The 20,894-nt window shown below is 37.7% G+C and overlaps 1 protein-coding gene across 1 annotated transcript; it reads left to right on the top strand.

The window, feature by feature from the left end:
- Positions 1-2,650: 2,650 nt before the first annotated feature.
- Positions 2,651-19,138, top strand: LOC114252692 (uncharacterized). The gene is made up of 17 exons (XM_089728431.1): positions 2,651-2,678; positions 3,466-3,543; positions 3,731-3,848; positions 4,221-4,297; positions 4,738-4,907; positions 5,244-5,316; positions 6,187-6,307; positions 7,694-7,785; positions 9,596-9,679; positions 11,130-11,264; positions 11,766-11,860; positions 12,917-13,102; positions 13,943-14,009; positions 14,399-14,442; positions 15,547-15,731; positions 16,986-17,205; positions 18,799-19,138. Exons 1-17 carry the CDS (start codon positions 2,651-2,653, stop codon positions 18,919-18,921), a joined length of 1,896 nt encoding a protein of 631 aa, XP_089584557.1. The 3' UTR covers positions 18,922-19,138.
- Positions 19,139-20,894: the final 1,756 nt, after the last annotated feature.

Here is a 20,894-nt window from a genome sequence, read left to right as displayed (position 1 = left end):
CATGCGCACGAATACGCAAACCCACAAGTGTAGGACGACATTTGCGAATGATTATGCAAAGTTTTCGCTGCATTTGTAGTTTTCCAAGCTGTGTCGGTTTATTAACAGACATCAAAGCGCGCGAACCTCGAACCTTCGCGTAGTCTCCCGCACATTCGCTTGCCCAGTTGTGCCGACGATTGCGAACATAGATTATACACTTATGATTGCGAAGGTAACGGATGTATACTAAACGCCATTTTCATAGTTCGTGACGTCTACTGTGTAGCGTATCTTCATCAAAAGAAATCCCATAAAAACCGCATGGCTGTTAATGATGTCTGGGAAAGAATTAAAAACTCTTTTTCTCTTCAATGTTCTATTGACGAATTAAAAAGGAGGAGAAATTCGTAAGACATTCGTAAACAAGTGTAGGAGGAAGCGCAAACGGGTTCGCAAATTGAGTATGCGAGCCCATTTGCACAGCCGCTAGGTTTGCGAATGAATGTTTGACGGCCCTCCACATGCGCGCAAACATTCGTACAATGTACGAATATTTGCGCGCATGTCAGTGGCCGGCATTACACTAGGGGCAGTCGGGGCAGTGCCCAGGACGGCAATTTTTTAGGGCGGCAAAATTTTCAAAGTAAATATTTTTTTTAGTCTTATCAAGATTGTTCAATATAATTAATTAATTCTATTAATTAATAATTTTCTGTTTAATTGATTATTCAACAAATTCAATTCATCCATTATTTGTGAATTATAAGTTTGGCACTTTTGGTAAAAAAAAAATCAAAATGATTTAATCAACTTATTTCCTTGGATATTTAAAATAATAGTTAATAAAATAAATATATATATATATAATATAATAAATTAGTTAATTTAATATCGAAAAATAAAATATATAAATTATAAATTTAGGTAAAATTCCAGTATTGGGGCGGATTTTTTTCCGGTGCCCAGGAGCGGCATTAAGTCTAAATCCGGCCCTGCTAACTCCTGTAAAATCTACTCACGACAGAGCTAGCTACCTCGCGTTCATTGCAAAATAAATACTAATTCTTCGCATTCACTATTTCATGTCTATCGGTGCCTTTTTTTATTGCCCTGTAGGTAAACGATCCACCCGCATACGACCTACCTGATGGTAAGTGGTTACCGTCGCCCATGGACTTCATAAATGCCAGGAGCAGAGCCAAGCCGCTCCCTACCGTTCCCTACCGTTCTTATATCTACTTAACACCGGGTTAAAAGTGAGATTTTCTACCCACTGGTGAAAAAATAAATGACACAAGATAATAAGATGAATGAAACTGGAGTTCAGCTGGAGTGAAGCGAAAGATGTTCACTTCGACTTCAAAATATATTCTTCCCGTTTAGTGAGCTTACTAGAACATTAGTGCCAAAATGTTTTGAAATTTACTCCCCCTGTTTACAAGGCTGCGCTTGAAAAAACAAACTTCGGCTTTGTATGAGAGTTTCAACCCTGTGCAGTCTGTCCGACGTAATGTTTTTATTTAAGAAAATGAACTGTCTTGCACTTTCTCTAAACCATTTCAGTTATTTCATAGGTGATATTAAAAACATACAAGACTAAGTAGGTATGTAAAAGACGTGTACATATTATTATGTAAATGCTAAAGCCGTTATTAATGAGCTATATTTTCTAAAGATGTTTCCTACAATATCCATTTCGATAATTTCGTACTCTTTGGTTGCATGTTACCTGACTGTGTTAGCCAAATTGAGCTATTGTTGCCCTACATGAAGGTTTATACTTATACCATAACTAAAAATTAGGATAAAATAAATTTTGAAATATTTTATCTAGTAAGCCCGTCCATTAAGAATGCGTAAGCTACATAAACTAAGGTAAATATTATGATCTCTTTGGTATTTTTTTCAGTTTTAGCTTAGTTTGACTGGGCTCAATCACACATTTTGTCATTTAGGTACAATAACTACTATAATATAACAAAAATATTGGTGGTAGGACCTCTTGTGAGTCCGCACGTGTAGATATCACCCTGCCTATTTCAGCCGTGAAGTAGTAATGCGTTTCGGTTTGAAGGGTGGAGCAGCCTTTGTAATTATACTAAGATCTTAGAACTCACATCCCAAGGTGGGTGGCGGCATTTACGTTATAGATATTTATGGGCGTGGGATATTTTACCGCCTCGTTGGATAAGTACTTTGGCTACAACCCTACGGGGGTTAGCCTTTATGAAAAATGCTTGACTACCGAGGTTTGGGTAAGTTTGTCTTATATTTTTCCGGCAGTTATTATAACATACGAGTAGAATAAAACTTTTATATTGTTAATAGTTTTATGTACAAAGTATTTGTCATAATTTTGGGGAGACCAAAGCAAAACGCCAGTACCTACGATTTACGTTAATTTTAGAAATTGTAAAATGGTTTTTAAAATTAATTCTTTTTGGTCATTTGGCCAGTACGTAAATAACCTGTATGATTTAAGTATTGCTTGATGGTTTTTTGTTCAAATGATTGGTATTATTTTGACAACTTTGACGCAATGATTTTTTAGTGATTTTATTAGTGTACCACCATTTTTATATTTAATAATTAAAAGTTTTGTTTATTCAAACATTAGCACCTCGCCGTTGAGTTGTGTGATTGTGTGCTATGTAAATTTCAAGTTATAATGGGCGACTGCTTAAAGTTAGTGAAAGGTTTGTGAGAGAAGTTTAAATATTCTCAAATAAAACGCAGACTATCTAGAAACATTCGTATCGTTGTCAAAAGATCGTTTCCATTACTGTCCTGCATTTTAAAGGAGTAACGCCTCAATAAATAAAATGTTCAATGTGGCAAAATGGCGGCTTTTAGTAATAATACATATCTCGCATTACTCATTTAGTTTAATTAGTGATGCAGTTCCAAATAACAGAAAATTTATTTATAAGACTGTGTTTCTAATGACTCGAAGGGTATCTAAATAGCTATATGGGCTCTATAAAGAGTTTTAGTCTAGCCAGTGGAACAATCTTCATGAATTTTCGCGTCATAAAATCAAGTCTAACGAGACGATAACTTATTTTTATCACGTAACTAGTTTATTGTTGCGTTAATTCTAATTAATTCACATACCTACTCCAAGCTCCAAATCAAACTTTAAAATTGAATCATCCTTAAAACGTACGAAATGAACGAAAAAGCGCTTACATTTACCGGTTTTTATTTATCGCCGTAGTAGATAACCGATAATTTCATGACGCTACTAATGTTAATCGTTTACCAAAATTCATAATCGTTATAGCTTTAAAATAGTTATTCCAACTTTAGGTACCTATTCGTTTGAAGTCAGATTTCTATTAAATGTACGAGTATTTAGGTTTAAGTGTTGAAATCACTTTCTCTTTGATCGTAATTTTTGTTTTATATTTTCCTCAGTTTTTATGAAAAATATCTTTCAATATAAAAATTAAATAGTTATCTCATCTTTGTTAACATTTGCAGATAAGCGACACAGAAGTTCTAGTAGTCTTGCTGGAGTTTTAGATTGTACTCGTTCAGAAAAGAAGTTGGACATAAGAGGTGCGTTTTTAATAATAATACTTCCACAGCCCTTTCCATAATTATTTTTTTAATAACAGTACCTATGGCTCGTTGAAGAAGCCATGATTACAAAATTAGATATATATTTATTTGGAACATTATTTATATATAGCACATCGATTTATTTAATTTAGAAATAATACGTTTACTGATATTGCCATTGCAGCTTCGATACCGGAAGTAGATGATCAATTTGCGTTGGCGGAAGCACGTTGTGATGATTTGCAGGACAAAATCGATTTAGTAAGAGTGTTAAGGAAGAAAAAGAAATTAAAAAAAAGAAGGTTAATTGGTTTTGTGATATTGAATTTTTATTTCAAGTGACGGTATACCCACATAGACACAGCCCACTGAGTTTCTCCTCGGATCTTCTCAGTGGGTCGCGATTCCGATCCAGTGGTTGATTTTGCGAAGCACGGCTCTTGCTAAGCAAATTCTCTCGGGCTATGCCGGTGAGCTCACCTACCTGTCTGGGCGTAGCTGGAATAGCCTGTAAGGTTACCAGCAGATAGGTACGGAAAAACATGATTGTGAAATGAATTTCCAAATGCTATTATCTTTGTCTATTACCGAGGTGTGGCAGGTGGATCGTATAGCTGTCTGCTCTCGGTAGTATAATAAAATAATTTTTGAGATGAATTTTATTTCCGTTCTAGTATGACCAAGGTTGGCGAACCGCAACTAGCTCTAGATAACATACCAGTTATCACAGTAAGAACGCAGCCGAAAAAAAGTGAGTTTTCTATAAATTTTCTTCTTGTACATAAATTTACTGTGTGTTTTATTATTTAGATTTTTAGACAAGTAATTTAAGAACAGCAAGCTTGCTATTGTGACAAGACACAATGAACGCCAAATCTACCTTTTACTATCGCGCATACCACTCATGACTATTTATCATCATAATAATGACTAACTTATCACTAACACTCATATCTACCCAGAACTCTTCTACTCTCTCTGACGCTCGGAACTGAACTTCCTGTTACAGTATGTCCTAAATCGCACGATATAACCCGGCAATGCCTGATAGTTTATCTGCCTATCGGGGAAATCTCACCATTATGTATTATATAATAATATTTAGATGACATTTAATAGTTAGATATCATAGTAGGATTAAATAACGAGCAGCCCAAATTCTTCCGTATAAAACAGTTGCCTTGCTAACAGTTTTGCTGATTACAGAAGTGTCCCAGCATGCGGCACGTCTGCGTAAAATAGAGATGCCACATAATCCGATAAGAGGATATGTTGATCCTGCTTCCGTTGAACAGCATATGATGCTTGGAGAGATGCGCGGTACTAAGAACTATAAGCCACCGGAAGCACAGCGTTTGAAGGTAGCACAATATAGATATAATATGTCACGTATATAACGTTAGGAACTTAATTTTATAGTTGACATTAATTTAAATTTTTCGAAGCTTAAAAAAAGTAAAAAAGTTGGATGATATAATTAAAAATCCTTTTACCGTTTAACTCATATTTTTGTTGTCATTAAATTGTTTTCGACTTATCGTTTCCAATGCTTTACAGTTTTCTTTGATCACGGATTCGTGGATGTTTGAATATTATTAATATTGTTGGACGATGTGGAGTATTGTTCTTAACGTTTTAATCTGTGTTGGACACGTTATTCTCGAGACAATTAGACTTAGTTGATTGTTCTGTTTTAGGAGAAACCAGGCTCGGCGGGCTATAATAATTATGGAAAAAATCAACCTAGAAAAAATTATCCAGACGGGGACAGTTAGTAGTACAAAGTGCTTTTTTTAGTTTTGTAGTGTGAATAAGGTGTTGAGTGTTGAGCCTGTAATATGCTAATTAAATGCAAAAAGACAAATCGCGCGTGTCATACCACTTCGCTTTAGATGAATTCCTCAGATACTAATAACAATAATAATAATTGGGCACAATTCACACACGTCATGTGGCCTCAAACTAGGATTCCCTGTAGGCACTATAAATATAAACCAGAAACAGATATACATACTTGTGTACGCTTAAATATATACGTACTGTTGGGACTTCCTTTTCCTTATTATTTTCTTAATCCCCTATCCACGCCATCTGTTGACACTACAAGAAAAACTAAGCGCGAATGAAAATGGCGCGAAGTGTGTAAAAAAAACTAAACATGGTGCCGGTGCAAAAACAATAAAATTGTAATTTGTTGATCAATCAGCACATATAACTCTCGCCAGTGAGAAAATAGAATAGTGCATCAACGAGCTACAGAGTGAGTCCTAAAACTTATCCTTTTCCCAGTCCCAAACATAATAATATCTAAATTCAAAACACGTACAATGATATTAAACACTCGGACAAAGAGTAAACAAAATTGTTCATCATATGAATGTTTGCCCGATGCGGTAATAAATAGAGTGAAACAGAGACTGCTTAAGGCCATCCTAAACATGACACTTTATTTAATTGTTTTTATTGTGGGAACACCCTAGTAAGTATGGCAACACCGTTGCAGTTGCACAAATAAAATTCTGGTCGTACGTGCACGTATTGTACATAAAGAGAAATAAAAATCCTTCGCTCTGAGTCAAGTTTTTATTGAAACTAGCATAAATGTATTATGAAATTAGTTGAGTCTTCTCAATTCAACAGGTATGTATGGAGCTGGTACGCAGTTCAGTAGCGAGGGTCCTATGGAGGTGGCCTGCGGTGATGACGATACTGTACCTCGTTACTCTGACGTCGACCTCTTTGATCAGCGGCCACAACATTAGTATGCATTTCAACTAATAAACGTCACTTTTTTAACTACAACAGTGTGCTTAGTGCGAGTTTTTTAACTTCTCGAACGCGTAGCTCAGTATGGAGTTGGAACAGCGCCCCTAGCGGAATAGTACTTATAAACACAAGCACTAACGTGGGCGAAACAAAACTGGTCGAAAAACTTAAAATTTAACAACTTTTATATAATATATATTTAAATATATCCCTTAAATTATGTGAAAGCGTTTCTCGTATGAAAATAATATTATAAAAGATAATATCCATTCGAATCTAACTATTCCGAATTCTCTCTTTGTAGGAGTAGGTACAACAGAAATTAGTTGTAGTTTGATGAATGCACTCTGCTTTGATCATAGCTCGATAGATGGCAGTGTAATGATGGTTTTCACTAATGGTTAGCTCTTCTGGAACGTACACAGCGATGGCGCTGCCAGCTTTTGTTTCAAATCCGAATCTTTAACTCTATCCCCCACAGACACAACTATTCCGAATTCTCTCTTTGTAGGAAGTACAGCAGAAATTATTTTGTTGTAGCTTGATGAATCATAGCTCGATAGATGGCAGTGTAATAATGATTTTGCACTAATGGTTAGCTCTTCTGGAACGGTCACAACGATGGCGCTGCCAGCTTTTGTTTCAAATCCGAATCTTTAACCCTATCCCCCACAGAGACAACCCACTGAGTTTCTCGCCGGATCTTCTCAGTGGGTCGCGTTTTCGATCCGGTTGTAGATTCTGCCAAGCACTGCTCTTGCTAGGGCCAGCTAGGACCACTCTGGTTTGAGCCCCTTGAGCTCACCTACACGTTTGGGCGAAGCTGATATAGCCTCTCAAGGCTATCAGCATAGGTAGCCTTAAAAAAACCCCTATCAATGACTGTCATTGTCATTTTTAACGATAGAAATTTTAGCGGACATATTTCATGCTCATCATTGTTGCATACCTCGATGTACCGAAGACAAAAGGCAAAAAATAAACATAAATCAGCTCTCGTAAAATTTTATTATTTTCCAATGAAGTTAAGTTTGGGTGAGAGGATTAGTAACATGCAGCATAAAGCACCTCTAGTATTAATTGATAGATTTGAATTTAATTTTTTTCTCTCGAAAGTTTCTGAAACCACCATTTCGTGTTTTTTCAAGCAATGCTTAAAACTAGATACCTACATTTGCAATTTAGAAGAATCCCGCATGGGAAAAAGATATCCCGAATTTCATTAATTCATTCTTTCGGCGTATTCAATTGAGCGCGTTGTCTTTTTTCTATTATCCACAAAACATATAACCACAACGAAGACCCCAATAAAATATGTTAGGTATAGTTTTTCAGTTAAATGTCAAAAATATATCTAAACGCTTCTACGTGCGTTCTATAGTTCTTTGAAAGTCAAGAACCCCAAAGAAGTCCGTCAAGTTCCAGCGCTCAATCGGCGAAGACACGTCCCTAAAGAGAATACTATTAAAGATGGTAAGCACAGAAACAACAACTGACAAATACCTAACAATAAAATTTTTTCAACCTATATTGCCGTCAGATGCTTGATAATTTACCTTTTTTTTTTATTGCTTAGATGAATGGACGAGCTCATAGCCCACCTGGTGTTAAGTGGTTACTGGAGCCTACAGACATCTACAACGTAAATGCGCCACCCACCTTGAGATATAAGTTCTAAGATCTCAGTATAGTTACAAGGTTGCCCCACCCTTCAAACCGAAACGCATTACTGCTTTACGGCAGAAATAGGCAGGGTGGTGGTACCTACCCGCGCGGACTCACAAGTGGTCCTCCACCAGTACACCTACAGCAATTACCATGGTTTCAATGAACCAACAGCAAACGAACAGTAGCAAAAGAATACGTTCTTCTGCGTTCATCCACAATGAGTTGCCGGAAATACTTTTTTCTCACGTACCATTCGGATCCCGATCGCGCTATGCTACGATGTCCCCCAAACGCATCGATATTTCGTCGATCTACTTCTATTGAGGCTTGAGTAGAATCCACAGTTGTAGGCAGCGGCTTAGCCGAGATCCTAAGATCACTGATGTTCATGAGCGTCAGTGATTAGTCATAATGAAGTACACCATTTGCTAGTCTGCTTAAAGCGGTGATAATAAATACATATACCCCGCATATAGTCAAGGGCGGATCCAGCTTTGGTGCCAGGAGGGGGTCACATAGTCATGGTCAAGTCAAGAACTTATAATTTAATTTTGATAACAATAGATACAAGTTAAAAGTAGGTATTTTATTAATGTACGTAAGTACTGTACTTAAAAATATTTATTCTTTATTGTACACTTGAAAAACTTAACACATAATAACTTGTACATATACACAACAACATATTATTGTCATCTTCTCTTGAAGAAATCCAGAGAAGCCCTATCACGCCCGGAACGAGGCAGCTTATTTATATTCCATAACCGTGGTCCTGAAATCATTATGTTCAATATGCGGTCCACCTAGGTCCTGGAACCAGCTCAGGGGGGGGGGGGGTCATGACCCCCATGACCCACCCCCTGGATCCGCCCTTGCATATAGTGTAGGGTAAACTGCCGAGCATGTATTTTGACAGTGCTTACGATACAAATTACCGGGAAAGTTAAGTAGGTATCTAAAATTAAGGTGTGTACACTACAAATCATATGTGATGAAGGTTTGATCTTGGCCACTATCACAACGCTGTCCGTGTCAATAACTGGTTTATGCCTAAATTAAATACCATTAAAAATGATTTCAACGGCTTTTTAAATTTGTTTTCAATTTCTTTGCTAACGCTCTTTCAGTTTACTCAGACAAACGCGCCTGTCACATCATGTACACATCATTACTACAACCAAGGCTAAGCCTTCAGCGTGCTTTAGAAAATTTGTATCAATATATTGCTTTAAACGGGCTGTCTGACATCCGTCTGTTGGCTGTCCGAATACCTCCATGGACCTTGAGACACGAGGTCAAATTGTCAATTGTTTTCAGAAATAGATATTGCGATATTCAATCGTGCTAACTTACAGTTCGCCTTACGAGCAGTAGGCAACGATGTTGTTCCTCTACAATAGAAGTAATTCGTGAGCACGTCTTAAGTAGGTGCGTATTAACTCGTGAATGCCTACTTGCGGAATTCAAGCTCTTACCTAGGTACCTAGGTAAGAGCTTGAAGTAACAGCTTGACACTGATTCTTAACCATAAGGCTACAGGGCCTAAAGCATGCTCTTCATTTCACTGCTGGTTGAAATCGTGACAGCTTTTGAACTGATAACATAATTATTACAGAAACAAAACGTCACGAGAGTGGTGGCGACACACTAAAACAATACCGCGGTGCGCCTTCAGCCAACCAACGCCACATCAACACAGGTAACCGTGCGCTGACTGCTAATAAGTAGGCAATGACATGTATACAAAATTGAAACTTAGGCCCCGGGAATAAAGGTGGGTGGCAAGATTAATGTGTAATATATACGGGCTTGCTTAAGCACTCTCAGACTGAGCCCCGTGAGCTGTCTTACACATTTAGTGAAGCTAGTGTAACTGATCGAAGCTACCAGCAGAAGATGGCCAAAAAAATCGTTAAGCAATTGCTTAACGATTTTTTTATTAATTAATAAGAGGCTGTCTGCGAGCTGGTAACCCATCGAGTGAAAAATAAGTGTAGGACTTTTTGGCGGGAACGCGAGGAGTGAAGTTGTGTGATTTGTTTTATTTTGTCTATTTAGTGTTTCATCAGGTTTAAATGTGTAATAATGGTGGTTTATTAACTGTTTAATATCTGTGAAAGTGCACAAATGTGGGAAAATGAAACAAAGCTGCTGGACGTAACTTCTCGGTTCCTCCAAAAAGTCCACTGAAAAAATCTCAGTAAATGACCACCATTTTACTGCGATTATATTTCATCCCATTCATCTCATTTCATTAAATTTCATCCCAGTTGATTAATGTCTCAAATTAATCATCTTCATTTCATTTCACTCCATATTATCATTTTTCATACAATTAAGAAAATAAAGTAAAATAAGACATGACTTAAAGGTCTTAGTTACCAGGTAATAAAATCACTTAAAAAAAAAAAAAAAAGTGTATTGTCACATCACGTGACTATATTGGAATATTTCCCGCGAGTACTTATCAAATGGATATGAGCTACTATAGTAATACGAGTAAATACAATAATTAAGGTTAAGGTTTGCAAGGGTAAATGGATGTTGGGTAAAGGAAGACATTGTGGCTGAAAAATCTGCAGGTCATTTTACAAAAATACCTCCTCCTCGAGGTATCTTATCATTCATTTTTACGAAAATCAATCGATGAGTCGGTAAAAAGGACGAAGTAAATGCCGTTACTGAACTAGAAACATGAAGTCGAAGTCTCAATTATATTGTATAACTGCTGTGCCCACTCTTCAAACTAGAACCCTTGAAAACTTCCTGACAGGCATAGAAAGTGCAGCCTATACATGCGATATAAAAAGCGCCATAACAGTCATAAGGTTTATATATCCGAACCTCGTTAGAAGATTGAACTTGAAGGGTGATTAGACGGCCGTCTGGTGTAGTGGTAAGTGACATGGTCACTACACAAGGGGGTCGCGGGTTCGAATCCCGCCAAGGGAAGATATTTGTATGATAAATATAAATGTCTTTTCCAGGGTTATGGACGTATATTAAATATATGTATGAGTATAATAAAAATCTAACACTTATTTCCGTTATCTGGTACCTGTAACACAAGTTCTTTACGAACTTATCACGGAATCAGTTAACGTGGCGTGATTATTAAAAAAAAAAGTGTTTTTTTTTAATGAATGCAGGTCAAAGCTATCACGAGGAAAGGCCGGTGTTGGAACTATTTAACAAAGAACGGTCGAGTCCCCCGCTCAACGCCCAGCGACAAGCGCAGACGTCATCATATAATCAAGACAGATGGAACAAGAAGAAAACGATCGGTACCAGACACCTCTATTATGTGCTATCAGAATAAATAGTATCGACAAAGCACGTTTCCGTTTTAACGTTCATTTTTGTCGAAACCCGAAATTAATTCAAAGGTTTACATACAAAATAAATAAAAAAATACCATATATTAGCGCATAGCATTTTGGGAATTACGTGGGACGAGACTGCCCAAGACCGATGCTAATGGAAGAATTTAATTCGAGCCCTATACCATAGCAGTGTTGGACGGTTAAAATTTGAGGGGATTGGGTTCTGTAGGTTGATGAGGGGCTATTTAAAAACACACTGCTTCATTATAATTATATTGGAGATAGTTTGAACACCGTTATAAAATTATTATCTTTATATTTTTTATAAAACTCTTACATGTTTCTTTGACTGTAGGGTAATAGGAAAGAAAGAAGGAGATATATTAACGCAAAGTTACTAGACTAAGCAAAGAAAAAGGATAATGTCGGAATAATTTATAATAGGTAAGTTTATTGTTGTAGGTTGTGACAAGAAAAGGGTTGATGCTCCCGTGCGGCGTCCACCAAACGAGACCGGTCCCGTTGAATCTAAAAAGTCCCACGTCGAATCTAAGAAGGTTGGCAGTTTTCGTTTAATCTTATTTTTAAAGAATATTATTTTCACCATAAAGTTTAGAATACGTTTTAGAACGAAGTTCCTTATGGGACGATGCGGAGGGGTACCCTTACCGGGAAAAAACGTCCGTAACGTAAGATTTTTATTAGTAATGCACACAGTATACGACTTAACTTTGTAATAACGTATAAAAAATAACATATTTTTTTATCATTCATTGACCACGATCTCCCAATACACTAAATCTTATGCAAACAAACGTGAATGAAGTGTACCACAATAAGTTCGCATGTTATCGAATGACCGTGGGTTATTGCGAAACCTCCAGTTTTATTTTCTTTATACCTCGAATAGAACTTAGGATTTTAGGATTGTCGAAGCATCCATCCAACTGGTCTCCTACACTCTCGCCTGAATGTGAGGTCCTCGGGAGATGTAGAAAGAATTTCACCAGTCAACATTAAGAACGCCAGGCCGATAGCGTTCTTAATCTACAACAGCCATCTCGGTTGCGGCCCGTAAGCCCGACTCATATCAGAACCAGCCGGGTCGGAAAGCGGTATGCCGCCAACCAAACCGCTGTTCATAGATGTCAACTCTTTGTCCTTACAATCAGTTGTATTCAATCAAAACTTGTGTTATAGCTAAAGGGTTATGAAAGAAGAAATTACAGATGAGTGAGTGGTCTTACTGGTGGTAGGACCTCTTGTGAGTCCGCGCGGGTAGGTACCACCACCCTGCTTATTTCTGCCGTGAAGCAGTAATGCGTTTCGGTTTGAAGGGTGGGGCAGCCGTTGTAACTATACTGAAACCTTAGAACTTATATCTCAAGGTGGGTGGCGCGTTTACGTTGTAGATGTCTATGGGTTCAGTAACCACTTAATACCAGGTGGGCTGTGAGCTCGTCCACCCATCTAAGCTATAAAAAGAAACTCGCGGCTCAATTCTCATTTTCTCATTCTTCTCCCACACGAAAGGGGAACGTGGCTTCGACTTGCTATGATCTCTCACTGACACTTTTCTCCAGCCACTAGTAATTTTTTACCATCGTTACTAGGAGGATAATCGTTACCCGCGCCGCGAGAAGTACCGAAGCCATCGCTACGAGTTGCCCACGGTCGCGTCACAGATGAAGCAAGCCGGCGTGCGGTATTACTGTGAAAACACGAAACGCCCTAATATACCGTTCATTGTGAGCAAGAGCACCGCGCCTTCGCATAACATCGGCGTAAACATACAGCAGGTATAGACTGATTTCGTTAAAAAAATATTATAACTACACTAGCTGTACCCGTTCGCTTCGCTGGGCATTTAAAATTAACATTATTAGTTCTCACCCCCACAAAGATTCTCATCATTAACGCCCCCGCAACTGGTGTAGGGAGTCCAACACTCATATTAGAAATATTAGCCTATCCATGAAGTACATGTATTTTCTACATGGATACCAAGTTTCAAGTCAATCGGATGCATGGCTCAGTAGTTATAACGGAACATCCGTAAAAACCACTGTAGATTTATATATTAGTATAGATTGAACATAATTATATAGTATGAGTATGCTATACAAAAATAACAGTCAGTAATAGCTGTATAAAGGTCTGCTATATTTCTATTGGATTAGCCTGCCAAAGCTTAATTTCTCCGTATTCTGTATTTAACAGGTGTATATGTATCTAAAATTTTGATTATGTTGATATTAATCAAGGTTATACATACCTAGAGTAAGATTGCAACAAGTAATCTAAAACTAAAAATGCGTGACGTCACCTATACACATAGACTAGCCACATGTGACATCGTTTGCCATGATTGGTGTTTAGCTTAATGTGAAAAAATATTAGGGTTATTCGATTTTGTTTAGAGATTTAAAATGTGAATTAAAATTATGATAGACCGTTTTTATTAAATAAAAGTATTTTATAACAACTTTTTTTATTGTTTTGGTTAGATTATATTGGTGTCCGGTTGCTTATGTTTTGCCTATTTTTTGCATGCAATAGGCGGACTATGATCTGCAATATTCTACGCGTGATTTAGGAATACTCATTTAAGTTACATGTTTTGTGATATCGTGACTCAGGTTTTGAATGGTCTGAAAGTGCAGCAGCCCCTTTCCGGCATACCATCGACAATCGCTCATCACATGGGTAAGTTTCAATAGCCAAATCCTTAGTTTCATCTGACGCATTAAACTAATTTTTTTTAAATATCAAAATTTCGACTATTCTTTTCACTAGTCTAATATAAATAGCGTAGAAGAAGCACAGAGAAAATCAAAAGAAAACAAATCTAATAAACTACTTAAAATATAATACTTAGCTTTGAGAACATAAAAACTGAGACCATAGAACTCATGTCTCAAGGTGGCTGACGGCATTTACTTTATAGACGTCTATGGGCTCCGGTAACCGCTTAACATCAGGTGGGCCGTGAGCTCATCCACACGCCTAAGCAATAAAAAAAGTCAATATTATAATTGAATTTTTACTATTAAATTGATTTGATTGAAGATTTAAAGCGATTTTCTGTGTTCCAGGTCTGGGTCACGTTTCGACTTACGGTACAAGAAGTGCAACTGCGGTACGTCAATTTATTGCTCGATTTGAATTTTAGCTTAATTGTGGTTCACTAGTGATACGCGATTACGATCCGCTGTGACTATCGATAGTTTTAAGAAATATAATCGATTTTTTGAAACTACTTGTACTATAATATCAACAGCCCTAGAGTGCCAATTACAATAACATCACAGAGTTCACTTTTTTATTAGTATTATTAGATGAGTGGACGAGTTCACAGCCCATCTGATGTTAAGTGGTTACTGGAGACCATAGATATCTACGACGTAAATGCGCTACTCAGATACAACGGCTGCCCCTCCCTTCAAAACGAAACGCATTACTGCTTCACGGCAGAAATAGGCAGGGTGGTGGTACCTACCCGTTCGAACTCACAAGAGGTCCTACCACCAGTAAAATCGCTTTACACAATGTTACACATAAGTAGCTAGTTTCTTCACATTCGGATGAATGGTATAAAGGACAAACATAAGAAGATTAATTTACCAAAACCGAAGGGCTTTTAATGAATAATTACAGTTTTTTTTTTTAAATTGGAATGTCCACACATTGCCTTAATAAAATTTTACATAAAAGGTATGTATTTTTAAATTGTTTGGTTTGTTTCTTCACCAGGGATCCGTTAGTCGCTTCACATTAGATAGACTAAAATTATATAAGCTTATTATAGCGTGCTATAACATTATAATAATAATTGGGATAATTGAAATTTGAATTTTTATTTTTGATGTGAAAACTTCTTTAGAATCGTTGTGATTTCAAACCGGATGCAATGGAAAAAACGACAGGTAAGAGACACAAATACAAAAATGTGTAGGATGAAGCCAGCAAAGAATGAGACAGAAATATACATACTATTTAATACAGCGCCATCTGTGAGATTTTTTAATACTAACGTGTGTATGAAAGCTCTTGTAGTGAATTTTAATTTAGGATTATACGTGAAATTAAAATATCAATTCACAGAGGGCGCTACCTTACAATTATTTACTAATGACAAAATTTTACATATACTTAAGACGTTTAGGATAATTGTATTTTAATTTTGGAAGGTTTCACTTCTACCACGTTTGAATTGCACACATTTTGTTTTTTTTTGATTCAGCAACCGTCTCTGGACAATCGTGAAATAAACGTGATCAAACTGGGACATCGTATGTTGCGTTTACCCTCGTACAAATACATGTCATACAATAGACTCTTGAATTTATATCGCGAGGGAGACGGCATCGTTCCGAGGTTCTTGAAAGCGATCAACCGACCGCATTACTTCTACACTTCGATGTACAAGTGAGTTTAAATTTTATTATCCTTTTTCATGGTCGATTCTGAATGGCATCGCGATCTCATTCGGTATCGGTTGCGATGAGAATGTCTTAGCACGAAACCTAACCAGTAACGGTAAAGTTAACCCATATAAACGATATAATACCGCTTAAGAATTATTAAGGCCTCTATACACCAAGCCCACCAGCCCGCTGACCTTACCAGGGTTGCTGCCTACGAGTTAGGCCGGCGACATTAAAACATTATTAGCCGGAACGATCTTGTTAGCCGGTGGCACGAGGTCGCGGTTTCTGCGGCCTGTACCGTTCAACAGTTGGCGATTGCCGAGTAGCTGTATAATTTTTATTAAACCAGCGTAATTATAAATTAAATTTCGCGATTGACTGCATTATTATTGTATTTATTTAAGTGGTATTTGTATGTATAAAACGCTAGAAATATGATCGAGAGCGATAATAGTGATTTAGTAATTGCAGCTTTTCGAACTAATATATTATTGGTGAATTGCTTGGAACACGAAACTGTTGGGTTCGCTTAACTCTGTCGAGTCGTAACGCATACAGCTTGGCAGGGCTTGTCGGGGAGTGCGCTTAGGCGTAATTCGGCGACACGATGACCGCAAAACAAACTCGTCGGGTACTAACAAAATATGATATTTTCTTTATTCAATACTTCTAGTTATTTTTTCTCGTTTTCCCAGAGAAAAAGTAACGATTATCTGCATCGAATAATAAAGTTGATAATTTTCTTAATTTTTGATCTATTTGACGAGGGCTGTATCCACAGATTCGGTAGAATCTGGCGCCAAGTTCCGTTCAAAAATCCCGTTGTAAACGGAGCGCCAGACTATATGGACAATACAGGAACCGTCCGTGGGTTTAATGTTGTCCTGTTATAAAAAATTAAGTGAGACTTAGAACTCATGTCGCAAAGAGGCGGCGTCATTTACTGTTTGGTGTTTTCGGGTTGCGGTAGTTGCTTGGTAGTATCAGCTGTGGGTCCCTCTTCCTCTAACGGGAAAGAAAGTCACTAGTTCAAAGCTTCTGCTAAATCCACCAGACAAATGCTGTCCGCTATATATTTTTTTTTTAAATATTTTTAGGTACTAGAGCGTGGAAAATGTCTCATGAATGAAATTACCGATTTCTTCCTACTCTTAATTTTTACGAATGCCAAGAATATTTATTGTGAGTAATTAGTCAATAAGACATGTGTAAAGTTTTGGATATTTCAATGTCTCGAATTAACATTGTTAAGCAGCCTGACCGCCGATCGGGATGATTTTGATGGCGCCACATCTAAGGGGCGTGGAGGAAGTCAGGAAGCAAAACAGAGTCTGGCCGAATATGCTAGCTTATATCGGGAGTATGAGCATATCGAGAAATGCATCAAAGAAGGTCCGTACCAGCCGCACCTTGAGCAACGGAAGGAGGAACTATCTAAAGAGCTGGCTTCTAGAGAAGAACACATTCGAAAGGCAAGTGACGAATGTTTTTACAGGCATTAATTGTGTCTATAGCGAAAATGTAATAAGTCTCAGTACATTTCCGATCACAGTCGGAACATTGCCAGCCCACTGAGTTTCTCGCCGGATCTTCTCAGTGGGTCGCCTTTCCGATTCGGTGGTAGATTCTGTGAAGCACTCCTCTTGCTAGGGTCAGTGTTAGCAACACTCCGGTTTGAGCCCCGTGAGCTCACCTACACACGTTAGGGCGAAGCTGAAATAGCCTCTCAAGGCTATCAGCATAGGTAGGGAAAAAAGATCGGAACATTGCAATGTTAAAGGTGTTTGCCAATCCGGGATTTGACGTCCTCGGTCTCATATCTCGTATTCAACGTTTACCCGGTAAGCGTGATAGAAGATATTCGCATCTCGGGGGTGGGTCATTTCAACGTGTTGTGTTTACAGATCAACAAATATACAGAGTTTTTATTATTATTGCTTAGATGGGTGAGATATAAGTTCTAAGGTATCAAGTATAGTTGTTACAACGGCTGCCCCACCCTTCAAACCGAAACGCATTACTGCTTCACGGTAGAAATAGGCAGGATGGTGGTACCTGCCACCTCACAAGAGGTCCTACCACCAGTAATTACGCAAATTATAATTTTGCGGGTTTGATTTTTATTACACGACTAGCGGCCCGCCCTCGCTTCGCTTCGGAAACATTAAAACACACATGAAACAAAATAAAAAATTAAAAAATAAATAAATAAAGTAGCCTATGTTCATCAGGGACAATGTCGGCTTCTAATGGAAAAATAATTTTTCAAATCGGTCCAGTAGTTTCGGAGCCTATTCGAAACAAACAAATCTTTCCTCTTTATAATATTAGTATAGATGTTATTCCTTCACCCTGGAAGTCAATCGTGAACATTTGTGGAGTACGTATTTCATTAGAAAAATTGGTACCCGCCTGAGATTCGAACACCGGTGCATTGCTCAACACGTATGCACCGGACGTCTTATCCTTTAGGCCACGACTTCAAGGTTCTCTGTATTTGTAGATCTGTTTTATTTTTAGATTTTTGTAGTACAGATAACCCTTCTTCTATAACACAGTACATACGTTCATACAAAGACCCGTGTTGTGCGAAACCGTGTTATATGAAACTAAAAGTCAGTACAAAGAGGAGAGTAATTTTTCTCTATGAAACATTTCAACTATGCCTGTATATTTTTTTACCTAATAAACAAAACAAATCAGTAAATTTCGGTTAGTCCAATTATTGTGTGTTCATTTGCATATGTAAATAATTTCGAATCTAGATCTGAATAATTTTAATCAAAAATCTCATTATCGTGTTATAAGAATATGTACAGTGTTATAAGAGGATTTGGAGAATTTTTCTATTTGTGTGAGAGTGGAACCGTGTTATAAAATACTGTGTTATAGGCGGGTTCCCTCCGACTTCACTCACGTGAACTAACATTTCCGTCGGGAGTATTAATTTTTGCATAGATGTCGTTCTCTGTGTTCCTGATGAAGTGTAGGCAAAATTTCATGACGATCGGTTATGCATTTCATTCATATTATGTCACAATCAAAACATTTGACGTCGACTTTAGGTCGTCAAGGAGTTCAAAGCGTCCGGGGACTCTGAGCAGCCGCTCCGGGCGTCCGCGTCCACTACAGAAGACGGGTACAGGCACTCAACATTCAAATTAAACGTCGGAGATCCTCAACTGTAACTCGTTCTGTACTATAATATATTTTGATTTGAAATAAATGTGAATTTTTAATTTATTGACCGTATTACGTTGGTCTTTTTTTGTTTGAAATTTTTGAAGTCAATTACAAGAAATAATACTATTGAAACTATTTTTCGTTTGGATTTAAATTTTTAGAGTTACTCGGGGTCATAAACATATCGACGCATGAAAGGCAAACGTGACTAAGCGACAATGCGTGAACATTACAGTAGACTAATATAATTTAAAGTTGAAATACCTGAAAAAAAATATATTTTAACGAATCAGCTGTAGGATTGAAATGATTTTAATAGACCTAGAAATACCTAGTCAGGTCATAAATTCTGTCACATGTTTAATGTAAAATAATTGAAACAAATTTATTAATGATGTAACAATTCATATACCAAAATGAACTTAACAAAACATAGATTCTTATGACACTAAAGTTTATTCAAAATGACCTCCGTGTTTTGAATACAGGCCTTCAATCTGCGCGGCCAGTCGTCTATCGCAGCACGAACGAGGTCCATGTCAATATCGGCGGCTGCCTTAGTCAAGGATGTCTTGAGTGACTCCAAATTGGGATGAGGCTTTGAGCACGCCTTTTCCTCCAAGTGTTGCCATATCTTGTAATCTAACGGATTCAAATCTGGACTGGAGGAGGGCCAGTCTTCGTGCCGGATGAAGTCGATTTCACGCGCCGCCAGCCAGTCTTGTGTGCTCTTCGCTCTATGAGCTGGCGCCGAATCTTGTTGGAATACCCAGTGCCTGTTATTGAACATGGTATGAGAAACAGGTTCCACAAGGTTCGTCAGGACTGTATTTTGATACACAACTGCATTCGTTTTTACACCTTTCTCACAAAAATGTACCTCTGTTAAGCCCCAATAAGAAACTCCCAACCATACCATGAGCGAGGATGAAAAATGACCTCGTTGGACACGCGGAATACGGTTGCTCACTTCTTCACTACTGTATGCGTACACCTTATCATTTTGTTTGTTGTAGCTCTCTTCTACGGTAAAAATTTTTTCATCCGAAAAAAGAATTTCCCGATATTTTTTTCCCGCGTACCGCTTCAACAAAGCGCGGCATCTCTTCAGTCTCAGGTCCATTAGACGAGCATTTAAACGATGTCCTGTTTTTCTTCGATATGCCCGAAGCCCTAAGTCTTCATTTAACACCCTTTTCACCGTGGTTCTGCTTAACCCCATCTGAAGGGCCAACAGTTTCTGCTTACGTTTGGGATTTCTTTGAATTCGCGCCTTCACAGCTTTTATCACTGCTGGAATCCTAACAGACCGAGGGCGACCACTTCTTGACCTGTCATCTACACTAGAGTCTTCATTGTATCGTTTGATGGTACGATAAACGAATCTTTTGGTTATATTCAAAATTTTCAGTATGTTAAAAATTTGAATTGGCGCGTAACCGCAACGATGCAACGCAATAACTCTCAAATATATTAAGTGTATAATCTATGGCAATAACTGCAACACGGTCTTCTTTAAGCGTCCACTCCATATTTAAAAATGAGTAAAATTCTAAAAGTATACATTTTTATTTTCATGAACAATACGAAATTCGATTTCAATAAACTTTTTTGTGGCCAGCATTCTAAAAGAAAAGTTTTTACTGTGTGACAATACTTATGACCTGACTAGGTATATATTTTTTGCGCATCGAATATGGTTATTGCCTATCATTTATGTACAAAGCACTTATTGTCGCTTAGTTACGTTTGCCATTCAAGCGTCGATATGCAGTTTTGTTCGTTGCCTTCGATAATCTGATAACATTAATCTGGAGCTATTAGTGGATCTAACAGAATATGACCACATAAATTTCGACAAACCTCATGTAATTACAGTCTCCAGTCTGGGACAGTCGTGAAGCGGCTGAATCGGCTTCCTTTTTACTGCTTCAAACTCGCATTCCAATCGCCGTAGGCTGATTAGAATTAAAAAAAT

This window comes from Bombyx mandarina, chromosome 01 (assembly GCF_030267445.1).
Source record: "Bombyx mandarina strain Sakado chromosome 01, ASM3026744v2".
NCBI classification, from domain to species: domain Eukaryota; kingdom Metazoa; phylum Arthropoda; class Insecta; order Lepidoptera; family Bombycidae; genus Bombyx; species Bombyx mandarina.
This window is presented reverse-complemented; position numbering and strand designations above follow the sequence as displayed.